This window comes from Aethalodelphis obliquidens, unplaced genomic scaffold (genome assembly GCF_003676395.1).
Source record: "Aethalodelphis obliquidens isolate GAN/ISIS:26980383/991018 unplaced genomic scaffold, ASM367639v1 scaffold53, whole genome shotgun sequence".
Classification (NCBI taxonomy): Eukaryota; Metazoa; Chordata; class Mammalia; order Artiodactyla; family Delphinidae; genus Aethalodelphis; species Aethalodelphis obliquidens.
In genome coordinates, this window is record NW_020837997.1 from 739,327 (window position 1) to 757,324 (window position 17,998).

Genomic DNA, 17,998 nt, shown 5'->3' on the forward strand with positions numbered 1-17,998 from the left:
AAAAAAAAAAAAAAAAGCCAGCTGGGTTATTTACAAGACAGAAACAGACTCACAGACTTAGAGAATGAACTTATGGTTACCAGAGAGAGGATGGCGGGGAGAGAAAATTAGGGAGTTTGGGATTGACATGTACACACTGCTATATAGCACAGGGAACTCTGTTCAATGTTCTGTAATAATCTAAATGGGGAAAGAATTTGAAAAAGATACATATATATGTATAACTGAATCACTTTGCTGTACACCTGAAACTAACACAACTTTGATAATCAACTATGCTCCAATATAAAATAAGAATTTTTTTAAAAAGCCAGTTGGGGAGAAGGTAAAAATAGAAGGATTCCAGGAGGTAGAGAGGCCTACTGGAGAAACAGAAATGAAAGTCATAACATGGACACCCCAACACCAAAAAATAAAGTCCACCAACAATTCGAACACTGTGTGACAGAGAAAGAGAAATATGGTATGATATCGCTTACATGCTGAATCTAAAAAGAAATGATACAAATGAACTTATTTACAAAAGAGAAACAGGGACTTCCCTGGTGACACAGTGGTTAAGAATCCGCCTGCCAGTGCAGGGGACACGGGTTCAATCCCTGGTCCGGGAAGATCCCACGTGCCACGGAGCAACTAAGCCCGTGCACCACAACTACTGAGCCCACACACCTAGAGCCTGTGCTCTGCAATGACAGAAGCCCTCAATGAGAAGCACACGCACCACAACGAAGAATGGCCCCCACTCGCAGCAACTAGAGAAAGCCCATGCACAGCATCAAAGACCCAATGCAGCCAAAAATAAATAAAATAATAAAAAATAAATAAATTTATAAAAAAGAAAATAGACTTACAGATGTAGAGAACAAATTTATGGTTATCGGGGGGAAGGGTGGGGGGAAGAAATAGATTGGGAGCTTGGGATTGACATGTACACACTGCTAAATTTAAAATGGATAACAAACAAGGACCTACTGTACAGCACAGGGAACTCTGCTCGATATTATGTAACAACCTAAATGGGAAAAGAATTTGAAAAAAAATAGATACACGTATATGCTTAACTGAAGCACTTTGCTATACACCTGAAACTAACACAACATTGTTAATCAACTATGCTCCAATATAAAATAAAAAGTTTAAAACAAATACAGGGAAAAAAACTATTCAAACACTGTGAGTCTGTTTCTGTTTCACAGGTAATTTCATTTATATCATTTTTTTTAGATTCCACATATAAGTGATATCATATGATATTTGTCTTTCTCTGTCTGACTTACTTCACTTGGTATGATAATCTCTAGGTCCATCTATGTTGCTGCAAATGGCATTTCATTCTTTTTTTTTTACTGCATTGGGTCTTTGTTGCTGTGCGGGGGCTTTCCGTAGTTGCGGTGAGCCGGGGCTACTCTTCGTTGCGGTGCACAGGCGTCTCATTGCGGTGGCTACTCTTGTTGCGGAGCACGGGCTCTAGGCGCCCAGCCTTCAGTAGTTGTGTCACGTGGGCTCAGTAGCTGTGGCTCGCGGGCTCCAGAGCGCAGGCTCAGTAGTTGTGGCGCACAGGCTTAGGTGCTCCGCGGCATGTGGGATCTTCCCCGCCCAGGAATCGAACCCATGTCCCCTGCATTGGTAGGTGGATTCTTAACCACTGTGCCACCAGGGAAGCCCCTCATTCTTTTTTATAACTGAGTAATTTACCATATGACTGAGCAAGTATATGCCGCTCCTGGGCATATATCTAGAGAAAACCATAATTTGAAAAGGTACATGCATCCCATTGCAGCACTATTGCAGCACTATTTACAGTAGCCAGGACATGGAAGCAACCTAAATGTCCATCGACAGAAGAATGGATAAGGAAGATGTGGTACATATATACAGTGGAATATTATAATTTAAAAACTGGCCTTGGTAAGCCTTACACCAGGTCAGTGAAGACCGATCCTTTCCTGTGACTGACAAGAAGTCATTTTCACAAGGGCGTGCTTTGAAACCCCAGTGCCAAGCACAACACATGACCTATGGTCAAGGTGTGTTTGATACACTTATTTATGTGACATATATTTATTTATTATTTACTACTTCCCAGGAGCTTTCATTGGTGGAACTAACAGTATAAAGTCCCTTTCCTTGTGGAGTTTCCATCATGATGGAATGAGTGAAAGGACATGGATTCAGGCACCTGAGCATCCTGGGGAGGGGCTTGGACCTCCAGACCACCCTGCCTGGGAACTGTAATGAGGCTCAGTCCGGGCTGAGAGGGGACACTAGGGGGTATCTAGTGAGAGTGAATCCCTAGTGATGTCTCCACCTTGTCACCCACTCCATCATCCCAAAGCACACGTACCCCAGAGAACAGGTCACAAGTGGCAAGAATACAAACCAAATAATTAGCATCTTCTTTCTTAACAAGAAGACACGTGACTGAAACGCCCAAGAGCCCCCAAACTCTAAACACCCTGCTGTGTCCCTGGCCCCCTGTTCACAACCACAGCTGGGGTGGGAACACATGATTCCCCTCAACCCCCATAGACATCAGACTCGCCCCAGCCGTCACAGCTGAGTGCTCTCCTCATGCCATTCCTGGTGGCTTAGCACTGACCTCAGGATCCTCTGGGAGCCAGTGAAGAAGGAGTATGCCAAGACCATACTCTTGGTAATACCATCCTGGTAAGTCAGTAAAGGATGGAGAAGGGGAGTGAGCTGGATGGGACTGGGGAGGAGGAATTTCCTATTTCCCTTCCTGGATGGAGAGAGAAGGAGAGAGAGAGAGAGAGAGAGGAGAAGAGACTGAGACCAATTCTATACCCTCTGAGTGGAAAGGAGGTACAGAGGTCAAGCTCTCTCTAGCTAGTCATGTGGAGAAAAAGCATTTAGGGTCTGTGGTAGGGGGACACCAAAAACCACCTTTCTCCAATGTGGTGGTTCTCCAAGTGTGGTCCTGGGCCAGCAGCAGCAGTGTCCCCTGAGAACTTCCTAGAAATGTTGATTCTCAAGCCCAATCCCAGACACTCCGAGGCATGGGCACAGCTATAGGTGTTTTCTCCGGCCCCCTATGTGACACTGATGCACACTCAAAGCTGAGAACCACTGCCCTAGCGCAACCAAGGACTTCATGTCAACAAACAAAGACAGTTGCAAATGTGTTGCCAGGAAGGGATTCACAGTAATGTATGCATCCCAGAGAAATCCAAGCATCACCCTACAAAAGCCTCAAACCCAACTCTAAAAATCCTTGAAAAGTAATTAAGTCTCTGCTGGAGACCTCTTGAGTTTACCAAGGAAGAGCTCGTGCTGCTCACCTTCCTGAAGCCCCCCTTTAACCACCTCTTCACCTCCAATGGTCCTGTTGCTCAGAGTAGGTATTTGCATCTCTTCCTTGTTCTTGAAACACCTTGGGGTCACCTGTCACCTTTCTTATACAGACTGACCTCTATACTGTGTTCTCCCATTTACTTCAGTAAACCTTCAATCTTTACAGAGACCAATGTTCTTGGAAGGCAGGTATATAAGAATCTAAAACACTTGTCATTGAAGAGGTTAACCTAGAACATGTTGACAGCACAGAGTTTATCTTTGAAACACCGCTGCATATAGGGTGTGAGTGGCCATACTCAGAAGCAGTGGAGTTTGAGAGAGTGAAAATAAATCTCACTTGAAATAACAGCCCAAGTACCTGCAGGCTTAGTGCCCCTAGCATCTCTTTCAGCCCCAGTCTTCTCTCTTCTTCTTCTTCTTTTTTTTTTTGGCTGCACCACGTGGCATATTGAATCTTTGTTCCCCACCAGGGATCGAACCCGTGCCCCTGCAGTGGAAGCGTGGAGTCTGGACCACCAGGAAAGTCCCAGCCCCAGTGCTCTCTTTTTCTTTTAATTTATTCATTTATGGCTGCGTTGGCTCTTCCTGGCTGCATGCGTGCTTTCTCTAGTTGCAGTGAGCAGGGGGCTACTCTTCGTTGCGGTGCGCTGGCTTCTGATTGCGGTGGCTTCTCTTGTTGCAGAGCCTGGGCTCTAGGCACACAGGTTTCAGTAGTTGTGGCTCGCGGGCTCCAGAGCGCAGGCTCAGTAGTGGTAGCGCACGGGCTTAGTTGCTCTACTGCATGTGGGATCTTCCCGGACCAGGGATCAAACCCACGTCCCCTGCTTTGGCAGGCAGATTCTTAACCACTGCGCCATCTGGGAAGCCCCCCAGCCCCAGTGCTCTTATCGTCAGTTGTGGTCAACACCATCTCCCTCTCAGGGTCGTTGTGAAACCCGCACATTAAAAACTGTGGCTCCTTAGAAGGCGCAACACTTTATAGACATTGTCATTAAATGCCTCTGATGTGTTCTTGTCAGCAATTGGTTTTAAGACCTGGGGACCTAACCAGGTAAGAAATGAGGTAAGCAAAGGGAAATCCTCTCGTTGCTGGAAAGAGACAATATTAAGGTTTCACAAGGACCTGGTGAATCATGCCAGGTTGATTTTTTTTTCTATATCATCTGTGTATCATAGAGACATGTATATGTACATGTATATAGAGACAGTGCCTATAACCTAACACGTTCTCTATGAATGTTCATTAACTTAAAGGAAGGATAAATATACCCACTGGGAAATGGAGACTTAGAAAGGCAAATGCAACTGGCTTTGGTGGTCTTGTATGAATGCAACAAAGATTTGCTTTCTCTGGACTTTTGCTATGAAGCCTCTAAGTCCCAATAAATAATGGGGACTTTCCAAATAGATGGGGAGATAAAACTAGGATCAAATCCATTAGCAACTGAAAATGGGTGAATGAGAATAGTATCAAACATGCCTATGTGTTTGCATTTCTTTAAACCTTGTTCTCTTGTGTTCATTCCTTTAGTCGATATTTTCTTATCAGTTCATGTCAGCATGTTATTTTACAAACTCGCTTTTCTGCATCATATTAACTCCAGGAATATACATATAGCAGATTCTGCTTTCCATCAAGTAGGCATTTGATCACACCTTTCTCGTTGTTATGGAAACAGCTTATCTTTGAATAGTCCGTGCTGGGCCTGGGACTTTTTATTTTGAATAAGATTTTTGAACAGCTGTTTGACATGATATACACAACAGTGTATATTTTACTGAGGGTGCAAAACTGTTTCATTTGGCAGTGACAGTTTGTCTAGAACATAGGAAAATATAAAATTTCTTGTCCTGCGAAGCTACTGCTGAGAGCAAATATACTTCCAAAACGCCATGAGCTTTAAATCTCCAGAGATTCTCTTCTTACTGTGAAAGCTCTCTTTAAAACTTCTATTTATGGTCTTCCCTGGTGGCGCAGTGGTTAAGAATCCGCCTGCCGATGCAGGGGATGCGGGTTCGTGCCCCGGTCCAGGAAGATCCCACATGCTGAGGAGCAAGTAAGCCTTTGCGCCACAACTACTGAGCCTGTGCTCTAGAACCCATGAGCCACAACTACTGAGCCCGCGTGCCACAACTACTGAAGCCCACGCACCTAGACCCCGTGCTCCACAACAAGAGAAGCTACTTCAATGAGAAGCACATGCACCGCAATGAAGAGTAGCCCCCACTCGCCACAACTGGAGAAAATCCGCACGCAGCAACGAAGAGCAAACACAGCCAAAAATAAATAAATAAAAATAATAAAACTTCCACTTAACCAGCTCTCTGGGTTCACCCAACATCTCTGTTTCCCCTGAAAATATACTGAATGCTGTCCCAGTATGCTGAATTCTTGAAGCCAGAGGGCTACTCACTAGCCAGCTGAAACATTCCTGCTCAGTTGAGTTATTTTAAATAATCCCCAACCTGATTGTGCTGATTGTAGTTGCTGCTGCAATTATATTGCTTAAATACTACCATATAAATTAACAAACTACAAGAGAAAGGAGGAAGGAAGGAAGGAAGGAAGGAAGAAAGGAAAGAAGGAAGGAAGGAAGGGAGGAGGAAGGAAGGAAGGAGGAAGGAAGGAAGGAAAGAAGGAAGGAAGGAAAGAAGGAAGGAAGGAAGGAGGAAGGAAGGAAGGAAGGAGGAAGGAAGGAAGGAAAGAAGGAAGGAAGGAAGGAGGAAAGAAGGAAAGAAGGAAGGAAGGAAGGAGGAAGGAAGGAAGGAAGGAAGGAGGAAGGAGGAAGAACATGGATGGTTTTGTGTGGGGAAACAGAAATCCACAGAAGGGAGCTGTAAGGATTCCATGGGTTTTCACAGAACCTACGGGTCTGTAGGGAGCTGAGACTGGAACTCCATCTCTGACTCCCAGCTTTATGTCGCTTCCCTCTCCCCTTTTATCTTTCACAGTAGACACAGACTGTCCATGGAACCAGAAAACTGAACAGCAGTCTCAGAATTCCTCCTCCTGGGACTCTTGGAAAAGTCAGAGCATCAGATCTTCCTCTGGGCTGCTCCTCTCATGTACCTGGTCAGCGTCTTTGGAAACCTGCTCATCGTCCTGGCCAACATCACAGACACCCACCTCCACACACCCGTGTACTTCTTCCTCTCCAACCTGTCCCTGGTCGACGTCTTCTTGTCTTCCACCACCGTCCCCAAGATGCTGGTGAACCTCTGGACACAGCCAAGCCATCCCCTCTGTATGCCTTGCCCAGATGCATGCCTTCCACCTGTTCGGGACCATAGACAGCTTCCTCCTGGCCGTGATGGCCATTGATAGGTTCATGGCCATTGTCCACCCTCTGTGCTATTGGCCATCATGAGCCCCCGTGTGTGGGGGCTGCTGGTGGGGGAGCCATGGCCGATCACCAACCTCCAGTCCCTTGTGCACACCTGCCTCATGGCTCAACTGACCTTCTGTGCCAGCTCTGAAATCCCCCACTTCTTCTGTGACCTCATACCCCTGCCGAAGCTCTCCGGCTCAGACACACACACACCAACGAGCCGGTGATCTTTCCTTTCGGCATCATCTTGGGCATCAGCTCCCTTGCGTGCATCCTCTTCTCTTATACTTCCATTTTCCAAGCAGTCTTCAAGATCCTTTCTGCTCAGGTCAAATGGAAAGCCTTCTCCACTTGCAGCTCACACCTCACCGTGGTGTCACTAAACTAGGGCACCATCTTCACTGTGTACCTGCAGCCTGCATCTCCCGCTCCTCCCAGAAGGACAAGGTGCCTGCTCTGATGTGTGGGGTGGTCATCCCCATGCTGAACCCCTTTATCTACAGCCTAAGGAACAAGGACATGAAGGCAGCCCTGAGGAAGCTGGTCGGCAAAGTGGCCCCCTCTCAGTCCTAGGGCAGAATAGTTGTTCGGCACCTACCACGTTCCAGGACCACTGTTGAGTGCCTGGGACACAGGGATCCATCCCGTCTCTGCCCTCAAGGCATTCAGAGTCTGGTGGGGGTTAGAGACCTGTCAATAAATAATCACAGAGCAACTTAGTAAATGTGTCATATGAGATGAACGAAGTGCTACCGGACGGGAATGTGCATTTTCCCCATGGTTTATCTTCCCCCAAAGATGAGAGTAGCAGAGAAGACTTTGGAGTAACCTTAAATTCTCTGGAGTATCAGGCTTATAGTGTTGCTACATGGATAATCCTAGTGGAATGAAAGGTTAGCTACACTCATTTTAATATTGATAAAGACAATGTGTATTAGCCACATGTATGACATCACTGTGCTTCCTAAGTGACTTGGGGGAGGACTTTGAGAGGATCTGGTGAGATTAGCTCACTTGCTCTTGGATCAGCAGCCACCAGCCTCAGTCTCACAGGGGGCCTTGTGGTCCTGACTTTGCATGGGGATAACTGGCATAAAAAAGCCACCCCATTCCCCGGATTGGGACGTAGGAGATGCTGGCATTTGGATCATGGGTATTGTGATTCAACAGCCTGGCACTGGACCCTGGAGTCTGCATCCTTAGCAAGCTCTCCATGTGGTCCTGAAGCAGGGAGTGCGCAGAGCACAGTGGGAGGACACTGGCCCTGGATTAGCTCCAGAGTCCGTGTGTTTCCTGTGATGTCCATCACCTGACTCCAAACCCAATACGATTCTACCAGTGCTATCAGCAACCAGTGTATGGGGTGGCCGGGAACTCATGGAGAGTTAGTGGTAGGGGTTGAATTGTGTCCTCCAAAAAAGACAGGTCGATGTCTAACCTCTAGTACCTCAGAATGTGACCTTATCTGGAAATAGGGTCTTTACTGAGGTGATCCAAGTAAAACGAGGTCATTAGGGTAGGTTCTAATCCAATATGACTGGTGTCCCTATAAAAAGGGAGAATTTGGACACAGACATGCACCTAGAGAGAATACCATCTGAAGATGGAAGCAGAGATCAAGTTGACGCTTCCACAAGCCAAGGAACACCAGAGATGACCAGCAAACCACCAGCAGCTAGGGGAGAGGCAAGGAACAGACTCTCCCTCACAGTTCCCAGAAGGAACCAACTCTGCTGACAACTTTGATGTGAGTCTTCTGGCCTCTAGAACTTTAAGAGAATAAATTTCTGTTGCTTAAGCCATGCAGTTTGTGGTAATGTGCTATGGCAGCCCTAACAAACTAATACAGTTTGTTTAGGAAGGGCCAGCGTCGTGCAAAGACCATGCCCAGATATATCATCTCAAGCCCATGACCTACCCTGTGTTCTGGTTAAGGGAGTTGCGCTACAACTGGAGAAAAAGCTGAAGAATTCAAGCTGCGTGGATTCAATTTCTGGGTCTCAGAATAATGACAATAATGACATCGACAGCTGAGATTTACTATGTGCCCTGTACAGGGCTAAGCCCTTTATATATATTACCTCATTAAATTTTTAACAAAAACCCTACAAGGTAGGTAATATAACTCCTTATTTTGCAGATGAAGAAACTGAAGCTTGAAAAGTGAAGCTGCTAGTAAGCCATAGCGAAGGTTCAGAGGACTCATCCCATAGCCCCAGGTCTTAATGACACACGATATTGTCTAGAACTCGGTACCTAAAGCAGGGGTTTGCCAACTGCAGTCCGTGGGCCAGATCCATCCAACAGCCTGTTTTTTGTATGGGCTGCAAGTTAACAATGGTTTTTACATTTTTAAATGGTTGGTAAAAATTTTTTTAAATTTTTTTTTTTTTTTGGCCGCGCCACACGGCATACAGGATCCCAGGTCCCGACCAGGGATCGAACCTGTGCTCATTGCAGTAAAAGCGTGGATTCTTAACCACTGGACCACCAGGAAAGTCCTGGACATTTTTTTAAAGTAAGACTATATTGTGACAGATTGAAATTATATAAAATACAAGTTTTAGAGCACTTAAATAAAGTTTTATGGGAACACAGCAACACCCATTAGTTTATGTATCATATATGACTGTTTGCAAGCTACAAGGCAGAGTTGGGTAGTCTTGATAGAGACCCCATGGTGTGCAAAATCTAACATATTTACTATCTGGCCCTTTACAGAAGGATTTGCTGACCTCTTTTCTATAGAAAAAGTAAAGCCTGATACTCAAAGTTGTCCGTAAATCAGAGGCATCAATATTATTGGGAGTTTGCTAGAAATGAAGACTCAGATGTCATACCAGACCACTAAATCGTAATTTTAACAACCCCAGGGGAGTTACATGAGCCTTAATGTTTGAGGATCACTGGGATAGATGGGGGGTGGAGGGAAGCTGTAGAGATTTGGAATTTGAATAGACCATCTGTTCAGAAATATGAGTGAACCATATCTGGGGCATTTTCCATTTTTCCCTGCCCTAGACAGGGTCCTGGAGAGGATGATGGTCCATGTCAAACGCTTTGAAAGAACTGCAGCTACAGTTGTAGTAAATGGCCATCAGGTGGCGATAGTGGCATTTCACAAAATGGATTAAAAGCGGCTCTTTTTCAGAAACACAGATCCTGGCTGTGATCTGGCCCAGTTCCACCCACCTCCGGTGTAATCATCCCCTGGGAGCGAACAGCACGTGCAACGTTCTCTTGGTGGGACAGAGCCCACAGTGAGGGGAGAGTGAGTATGCAGGGAGCTGTGGTCAGACCTCACCACAGGGATTGGACAAAGGGCAGAGGGGACAATGATAAGGGTTGAGCAGGTGTATGGGAGGGCAGGTGTTTCAGAACAAGCCTGCTGCTAAGTTATACCATGGGTTAGGGATGAGCAAACTTTTTCTGTAAAGGACCAGAGAGTAAATATCAGCTTTATGGGACATACAGTCTCTGTTGCAATGACGACTCAGCTCTGAGGCTATAGCGAGGAAGCCACGGTAGAGAGTACATTGCGGAAGGTGCGTGGCTGAGCACCCATGAAACTTTATTGACACTGAAACTTGGATTTCGTATCATTTTACATATCACAAAATATAGTACTTTTTTTAACCATTGCATTGAAAAATGTATTAGAGTCATCAAAATGATGCAGAAAGATTCTCAACTAATATCTACCTTCTGTGCATTCCTCTTCCCCAAATTGTAGCAATAACATATAGCACGTAGGGGGTTTCGTTTGTTTGTTTGTTTGTTTTTGCGGTACGCGGGCTTCTCACTGTTGTGGCCTCTCCCGTTGCGGAGCACAGGCTCCGGACGCGCAGGTTCAGCGGCCATGGCTCACGGGCCCCGCCGCTCCGCGGCACGTGGGATCTTCCCGGACCGGGGCACGAACCCGTGTCCCCTGCATCGGCAGGCGGACTCCCAACCACTGCGCCACCAGGGAAACCCCGTTTGTTTGTTTTAAAGAAAGTAAAACATATTGTAGAAATGGATCTGGCTGTTTGGGTTTTAGTGACAGTCCACTCCTTTTCTCCCCTCCCCTCCCCCACCCCAGAAACCCTCCTACATACTTGCCTCTCCTAATATGGCTGGCTACCTTGCAACAGGTGCTCCCAAACATAACAACTACCAAAATATCTTGACTACATCTCACAAAGAGGAAATCGGGAAGAAGCTTCCACCTTCTGTATCAACTGTCTAGGTTCCACGATTACAGAAAAACTCTAGTTAATTTGCAACCCAGAAAATCCTGTCTAAAATCTGCCGTCTAATGTGGGCTTTCTAAAATTACGTCTCACTGGACATGTTAATCCTATGGTTATCACTAAGTCTTCCTTCATGGGCACTAGGTTTGAAAGTCTTAATTACAAAACAAAATTATCAAAAGTAGCATGAAATTTGGTTCATAAACTGTAGTCTTTGGTTTTCAACCGTTTAAAAAATTTAAAAACCGTTCATAGCTCAAGAGCCAGATTTGGCCCTCAGGCCCTAGTCTGCAAACCCTTGTATAGACAGATGGGAGTGACAAGCAGCAGGGAGGCCAAAAGGGACTAAAAAGTGAGAGGTGAGGTAAGCTGAATCCCAGTATCAGAAAAGAAAGGGATAAACAAAGATGGTGCCACAGGACCTTTATATATGCTGCTCCTGTCTCTCCACTCCCACCCTGAGTTAATGCCTCCCCAGTTTTGATATTTCAATGCAAACCCCACTTTAAGGAAGCCTCCCCTCACCCACTCCCTATCCCAGCTACATCAGGTGCTCATTATCCCCTCATTCTCCTCACCATATCAATGATTTTTACATTCATTTGTGTGACTCTTTGATGAATGTTTATTTCATCCACTTAACTGTGAGCTGAGAGCCAGGGAGCCACACCTCCATGGTTCACAGGGCTCAGCAGCCACTCAAAATTTACTTGTTGAGTGAATTAATGAATGAATGAATGAACAAATGGATGAATGGATGGATGGATGGGAGGATGGATGGATGGATGGATGGATGGATGGATGGATGGATGGAAAGGCAATGTGATGGCAAGACTATAGGATGCCACACGAGGTGGTCGGGTAGGCTGGGTTGGAACAGAGATGTCTAACAGTCAATGATAAATTGCTACAGTTGCAATGTAAACTTCCCCTCTACTCTCCCAAACTTCAGTAAAACCCATTCCACACCCAGGGGCCTTGGGTGAGTGGGTTTCTGATGAAATCAAGGAGAGGAGTAAGTGCCTCATCCTATAGACCAGGAACATTGAGCTTACAGTGAAACTATTTAATTCAGCAACAACAGGAGATCATGAGAAAGTAATCATCTAGAGATCTGCCAAAATCTCAGCAAAGATGTTGGAAGAGGTTTGAGCCCATCTTATCTAGATCTGAAGGAGAAGAATGACCCTGGACAGTATGAAAGTACAATAACATTTCTTTCTCTCCATATGGGATTTTGTTTGGTATTTAAAGCAGTTTTAGAGATTCATATACTGAGGATCATAGAGGGAAAGTGACTGTCCCAAGGTCACATGCTGGATTAGGGTGGGGTGGGGAGGAATTCCAATCCAACCTGGTATGACCCTAAAACCTGATCCCTCCCTCCACCATGACGCTGGATGGCCTCTGAGGTGGGTGACTTTCCCAAGATCATGCTGCAGCTTGGAACAGTTCAAGTTGTGCCCATGTGGGGTTCTGGGGGACAAAACGTACCACCAGGGTGGATAGAAAGCCACTCCCAACAAGACATGAGGAAGGATTCAGTAAGGCTTGAGCCCAAGATCTTGGAAAGGGAGCTCCTACTTCCAAATGTACATTTGCCAGAGGTTTGGGGAGTCACTTCCTTCTCTATGAATCTGTGTAGTGGGAGGTCCCCAAGACCACACTCAGGTTCAATGATTCACTAGAAGGACTCACAGAACTCAGCAAAGTTGTTATATTCATGGTTTATTATAGGGAAAGCATACAGATTAAACTCAGCAAAGGTAAAAGGCACATGGAGCAGGGTCCAAGAGAGACCAGGCACAAGCTTCCAGTTGTCCCCTCCCTGTGGTATCACGTGGACAGTGCTTAATTCTCCCAGCAATAATGTGTGACAACACACACAGTGTACTGCCAACCAGGGTAGCTCCCTTGAGTCTTGGTGCCCAGGATTTTCACTGGGGGTTGGCCACTGTTTTAGTTTCCTAGGGCTGCCATAACAACACACCACAGATTAGGTGGCTTTAACAACAGAAATTTATTTTCTCACAGTTCTGGAGGCTGGAAGTCTGAGATCCAGGTGTCAAAGATGGCCATCTTCTCCCTGTCTCTTCCCATCATCTTCCCTCTGTGTGCACACATGTCTGTGTCCAAATTTCTTCTTCTTAGGATGGCAGTCATATTGGATTAAAGACTTCATTTTTATTTAATCACATGTTTAAAGACTCTATCTCTGGGACCTCCCTGGTATGCAGTGGTTAAGAATCCACCTGCCAATGCAGGGTACATGGGTTCAATCCCTGGTCTGGGAAGATCCCACATGCCATGGAGCAACAAAGCCCATGTGCCACAGCTACTGAACCTGTGGTCTAGAGCCCACGAGACACAATTACTGAAGCCCATGTGCTGCAACTGCTGAAGCCCACATGCCTAGAACCTGTGCTCCGCAACAAGAGAAGCCACCGCAATGAGAAGCCCGCGCACGGCAACAAAGAGTAGGCCCTGCTCACTGCAACTAGAGAAAGCCCGTGCGCAGCAACAAAGACCCACTGCAGCCAAAAAATTTTTTTTAATTTTTAAAAAGACTCTGTCTTCAAATACAGTCTAAAGTACTGGGGGGTTAAGACTTCAACATATGAATTGGGAGGGGCACACAATTCAGCCCATAACAGCCACAGACATGGCTCATCTTAGTTAGTCTCTGGCCCCTCCAGAGGTTAAACTGATACAGTGTGGCCCAAGGCCCCCACTATAAATCTCACTGTTAGCATAAATTAACTGGCATGGCCCCCAGGTATACAAAGAGATTCTCACCAGGTAGGATACTCCAGAGGCTTACAGGCTACATCCCAGGAGCCAGTCAAGGGCCAGACCTTTCTTTGGAATGTGCAGGAGAGCCTGAGACCTGGGAGGGAGGAGGGAGGAGCTAAAGAATGACACGGGGTCTCTGCCTGGCCCTGCCCACCCCAGGCTTCTTGTCCCCATTTGATCGGCCACTCTTATCCAGGTTGCCTCCTTACCTCTGGGACAACCAGCATCTGGGAAGCCCTGGTGGCCACGCTAGCACCCCCAGGCCCTGCAAATGGGCACTAGGGCAGCTCTTGACATGGCTGCAGGTAGCTAATTGCCAAATGTGTGCCAGGGCCTGCACAGAGGCCTTGCCAGCAAGAAAGCCCAGCAGAGCTAATAAAAGGGAGGTACTGCGTGTGCAACAGGGGGCCCTGCTGTACCTCAGCTTCAGCTCCACAGCGGCCTGGCAGGGCTTTTCCAAGGACCATTGGGAGGCTCTGGCCAAGATATGCCGCCCCTCTGACTGCCTCCCAGGTGATACCACATCCTGCCTCAGGAAGATGCCTCATGGTAACTCAACCACCCTCTGTCCCTCTAGTTCCTCAATGCCACCACAGTGGACATCTCTGGGCAGCCACCTCTTCCCTGGTGCCTCTGAGGATGGACTCCCCACCAAGGAGGACTGTGCAGGCTGCCGCAATTGCCTCATCCTGGAAGATAACAGATGTATGTGAGCCTCCAGTGTGGGGACAATTGGAATAAAAACAGGAGGTGGAGGAGACTCCCCATAATCAGCTCCATCTTCCATTTCCCAGGAACGAAGGACCCCCAGAGAGGTAGCAGATGGGGGAATTAGCCCACAGACACATGTCCCATTCCCAACACCTCCTATTCCCATAACCTTGATAATAGGGGGAGTTATTCTGCCCTTTGGATGGGTGAGGAAACTGAGGCCTAGAGAGAATGTCTTCATTTGGTGTCTCCCAGAAGCTGATTCTGAGATAAGTATTCAAGGGCAAGTAGTTTATTTGGAAAGTGATATAGGAAATGCTGAAAGGGAGGTGGAGAAGTGAGACAGGGAAGGGAAGGGAATCAGTAAAGAGTGCATTGATATGCAAGTTTCCACTGGGGGCAGCTGGAACTCAATCCCATGGGGACCTCTGAGAATCAGTGTGGAAAACACACCTTAGTCGCCCCATACAAGGGGTGAGGAAGCTAGGGTACTTATCCACCAACTTCCATTGTCTGCCACAGAGGTGTAGGGCTCCACTCAAACCTGACCTACCCCCCTGCCTGCATTTCAACAAATCCCTGTATCTGCTGGGGGCTGATTTATCCATCAAGAATCATAAGCATAGCACATAAGCCAACAATGTGAATATTTGGAGGAAAGAAAACACACACACACACACACACACTCCAAAATCCAAACAGCAACTAGCAAAATTCAGATGAATAATTGTACAAGCTTCACAAAGTGTGAAATTTAGCATTCATAATCATTGTATACAGTTTGTAGATCATTTGTTCTCACTTATCAAGAATTTCTGATTGCTGAGAAAGAATCATTGCCAACTGTGAATTAAATGAGCTACATGTAGCCAAATAAATGCAACAGGAAAAGTACAGAAACCCTGTCAAAGGGTTTACCAAAAACATAACAAATATTGATGTGACCTGTGAGCGTTCTTCGATCATCTGACATGATATGGGTGGGGCCAAGGGCTGCTCTCACCCCTACATTGGTCTCCAGCTCCTCTGAGTTAGAGTACCCCAAAGTACACTAGTCCTACAGCCCTTCCCCTCAACTTGTGAGGAGGTGTTGTCTTGACCCCTGACCTCTCTCTCCACTGTCGGCAGTTGCCTCAAAGGCATCTGGGCAGGGATCTGATGGTGTGCACTCCACTCTCAACCTGACTCCTCCCAAACGCACACATCCAAGAAAAATTAGGGACTTCCCTGGTGGTGCAGTGGTTAAGAATCTGCCTGCCAATGCAGGGGACACAGGTTCGAGCCCTGGTCCGGGAAGATCCACATGCCACGGGGCAACTAAGCCCATGTGCCACAACTACTGAGCCTGCACTCTAGAGCCCACGAGCCACAGCTCCTGAGCCCACATGCCACAACTACTGAAGCCTGCGTGCCTAGAGCCTATGCTCCATAACAAGAGAAGCCACCGCAACAAGAAGCCTGTGCGCCACAACGAAGAGTAGCCCCCACTCGCCACAACTAGAGAAAGCCCGCATGCAGCAATGAAGACCCAACACAGCCAAAAATAAATAAATTTATTTTAAAAAATTGTTAAGAAAAATTAACAGAGCCTGAGACCTGTGGGACACCATCAACCATACCATTATATGCGTAACAGGAATCCCAGAAGGAGAGAAGAGAAAGGGACAGAAAGAATAGTTGAAGAAATAATGGTCCCAAAATTGCCCAACGTTGATGAAAGACATGAATCTACACATCCAAGAATCTCAATGATCTCAAAGTAGGATAAGCACAGAGATCTGCACCAAGACATATTATCACCACACACACACAACCTCCTCTGTACAGGCCTCCATCACCTGGCACCTGATCTCCCACCTGAACATTCAGCAGTGAATAAGACAGACAAGTATTACCTGGTCAGCCCCAGTCTGAACAAGGAGACAGATAAACTAACACAAATCACTGAACTATGAAGTTCAAGCTGTGGCAAGTGTTAGAAGAAATGAAACGCAGTGATGTAATAATGACTGGACAGTGGTAGGTGGTTAGGGAGGGGAGGGCCTCCCAAGGAAGTGCCGTTGGACTTAAAGGATGAGAAAGAGGCAGCTTCAAATGAACTAGTGTTTTCCAGGCAGAGGGAACTGCAAGTGCAAAGGGACTGGGGCAGGAACAGTTTGATGTGAAGGAGAATCGGAGAGGAGGTCATGGTGGGCCATGAGGACAACAAAGGATATGAGGCCAGAAGTCTTGTTGTGGCTGGATTTTATTTGTGGGAATCTGGATTTTATTTTAGGTGGGGTGAGCAGTTATGGGAAGACTGTTCAGCAGGGATGTGCTATGATCTGATTTCAGGTTTTTAAGTCCACTCTGGGCACAGCATGGAGAATGGAATATAGGAGTGAGGCAGGTTAAATTTTCCAAAATGGCCACAATAATATCTCCCACCCCACATTCTCTTGCACAAAGAATGTTACAAGGTCACCTTGACACACCACCCATTGACAGAGATGGAGTCTATGTTCCTTTCCCTCGAATCTGGTGCCAGAAGTAACACAGTGTGACATTCCAAGCTGGATCAGAAAAGATAATGTAGCTTCTGCCTTTTACTTTTTTTTTTTTTTTTTTTTTTTGCGGTACACGGGCCTCTCACTTTTGTGGTCTCTCCCGTTGCAGAGCACAGGCTCTGGACGCGCAGGCTCAGCGGCCATGGCTCACGGGCCTAACCGCTCTGCGGCATGTGGGTTCTTCCCGGACCGGGGCACGAACCTGTGTGCCCTGCATCGGCAGGCGGACTCTCAACCACTGCACCACCAGGGAAGCCCTGCCTTGTTCATTTTTGAAGCCCTGGGTGGCTATGTAAGAATCCCAACTACCCTGACTACTGACCTGCTAGGAGGAACCCAGTTCACACCAAGAGGCCTGTGGAGGTGCCCTAGTCCACAGCCCCTGCAGAGGTCCCAGCCCACACCTGGCATCAACTGCAAGTGAACATGCCTCCAGATGATTCTGGCCCCTCATTTGTTGAATCACCCCTAAGCCTCTAAGTCTTTCCAACTGAGGAGTAGAAACAATCAATGTCAGCTCTGCCCTGCCCCAATTCCTGACCCACAGCATCTGTGAGCATCATGAAACGGCCGTTAGGGATAGTTTGTTAAAGAGCAGTAGGAACTGGAATTGGGGGGAAAGGGGAGTGGAGAACTGGGTGGAGGAGGGAGGCACCAGAGTGGCATCCGGGAAACTAAGGAAGAGGGGGTGTCATCAAAACGAGTGGTGTCAGGGCTTGCACCAGGCTGGAGCAGTGGATGGGAGGAAAGAGAAGGGATTTGTTCAGGATGCATTTTGGAAGTAAACCCCAGAGAACTTTCTGTAGGCTATCACCAACGGAGGGTGGATAAGAGGAAAGACTAGGGCCCGCGACTGCGCCCAGATATTCAGAGCTGGAGCCCAGGAAGGTAGCACAGAGCCCCCGTTCCCTCCCCTCCCGGCCCGGGCAACTGACTACATCTCCCAGCATCGCTCGCTCAGGCCGCGGGAAGGGGAAAAAAAAAAAAAAAGTTTGGGCCAAGCATTCCCGGAATGCGCTTCCTGCTGGCGCGGGGCGGGGGGCGGGCGGGGAGGCCCGGGCGGGGCGGGGAG

The 17,998-nt window shown here is 47.1% G+C and overlaps 1 protein-coding gene across 1 annotated transcript; it reads left to right on the plus strand.

Moving 5' to 3' along the window:
* Positions 1 to 6,283: 6,283 nt before the first annotated feature.
* OR1I1 (olfactory receptor family 1 subfamily I member 1) lies at positions 6,284 to 7,217 on the plus strand. The gene is given in 5 exon segments (XM_027085834.1): positions 6,284 to 6,537; positions 6,539 to 6,669; positions 6,672 to 6,847; positions 6,850 to 7,066; positions 7,069 to 7,217. Coding segments are annotated over 5 exon segments (927 nt in total).
* Positions 7,218 to 17,998: the final 10,781 nt, after the last annotated feature.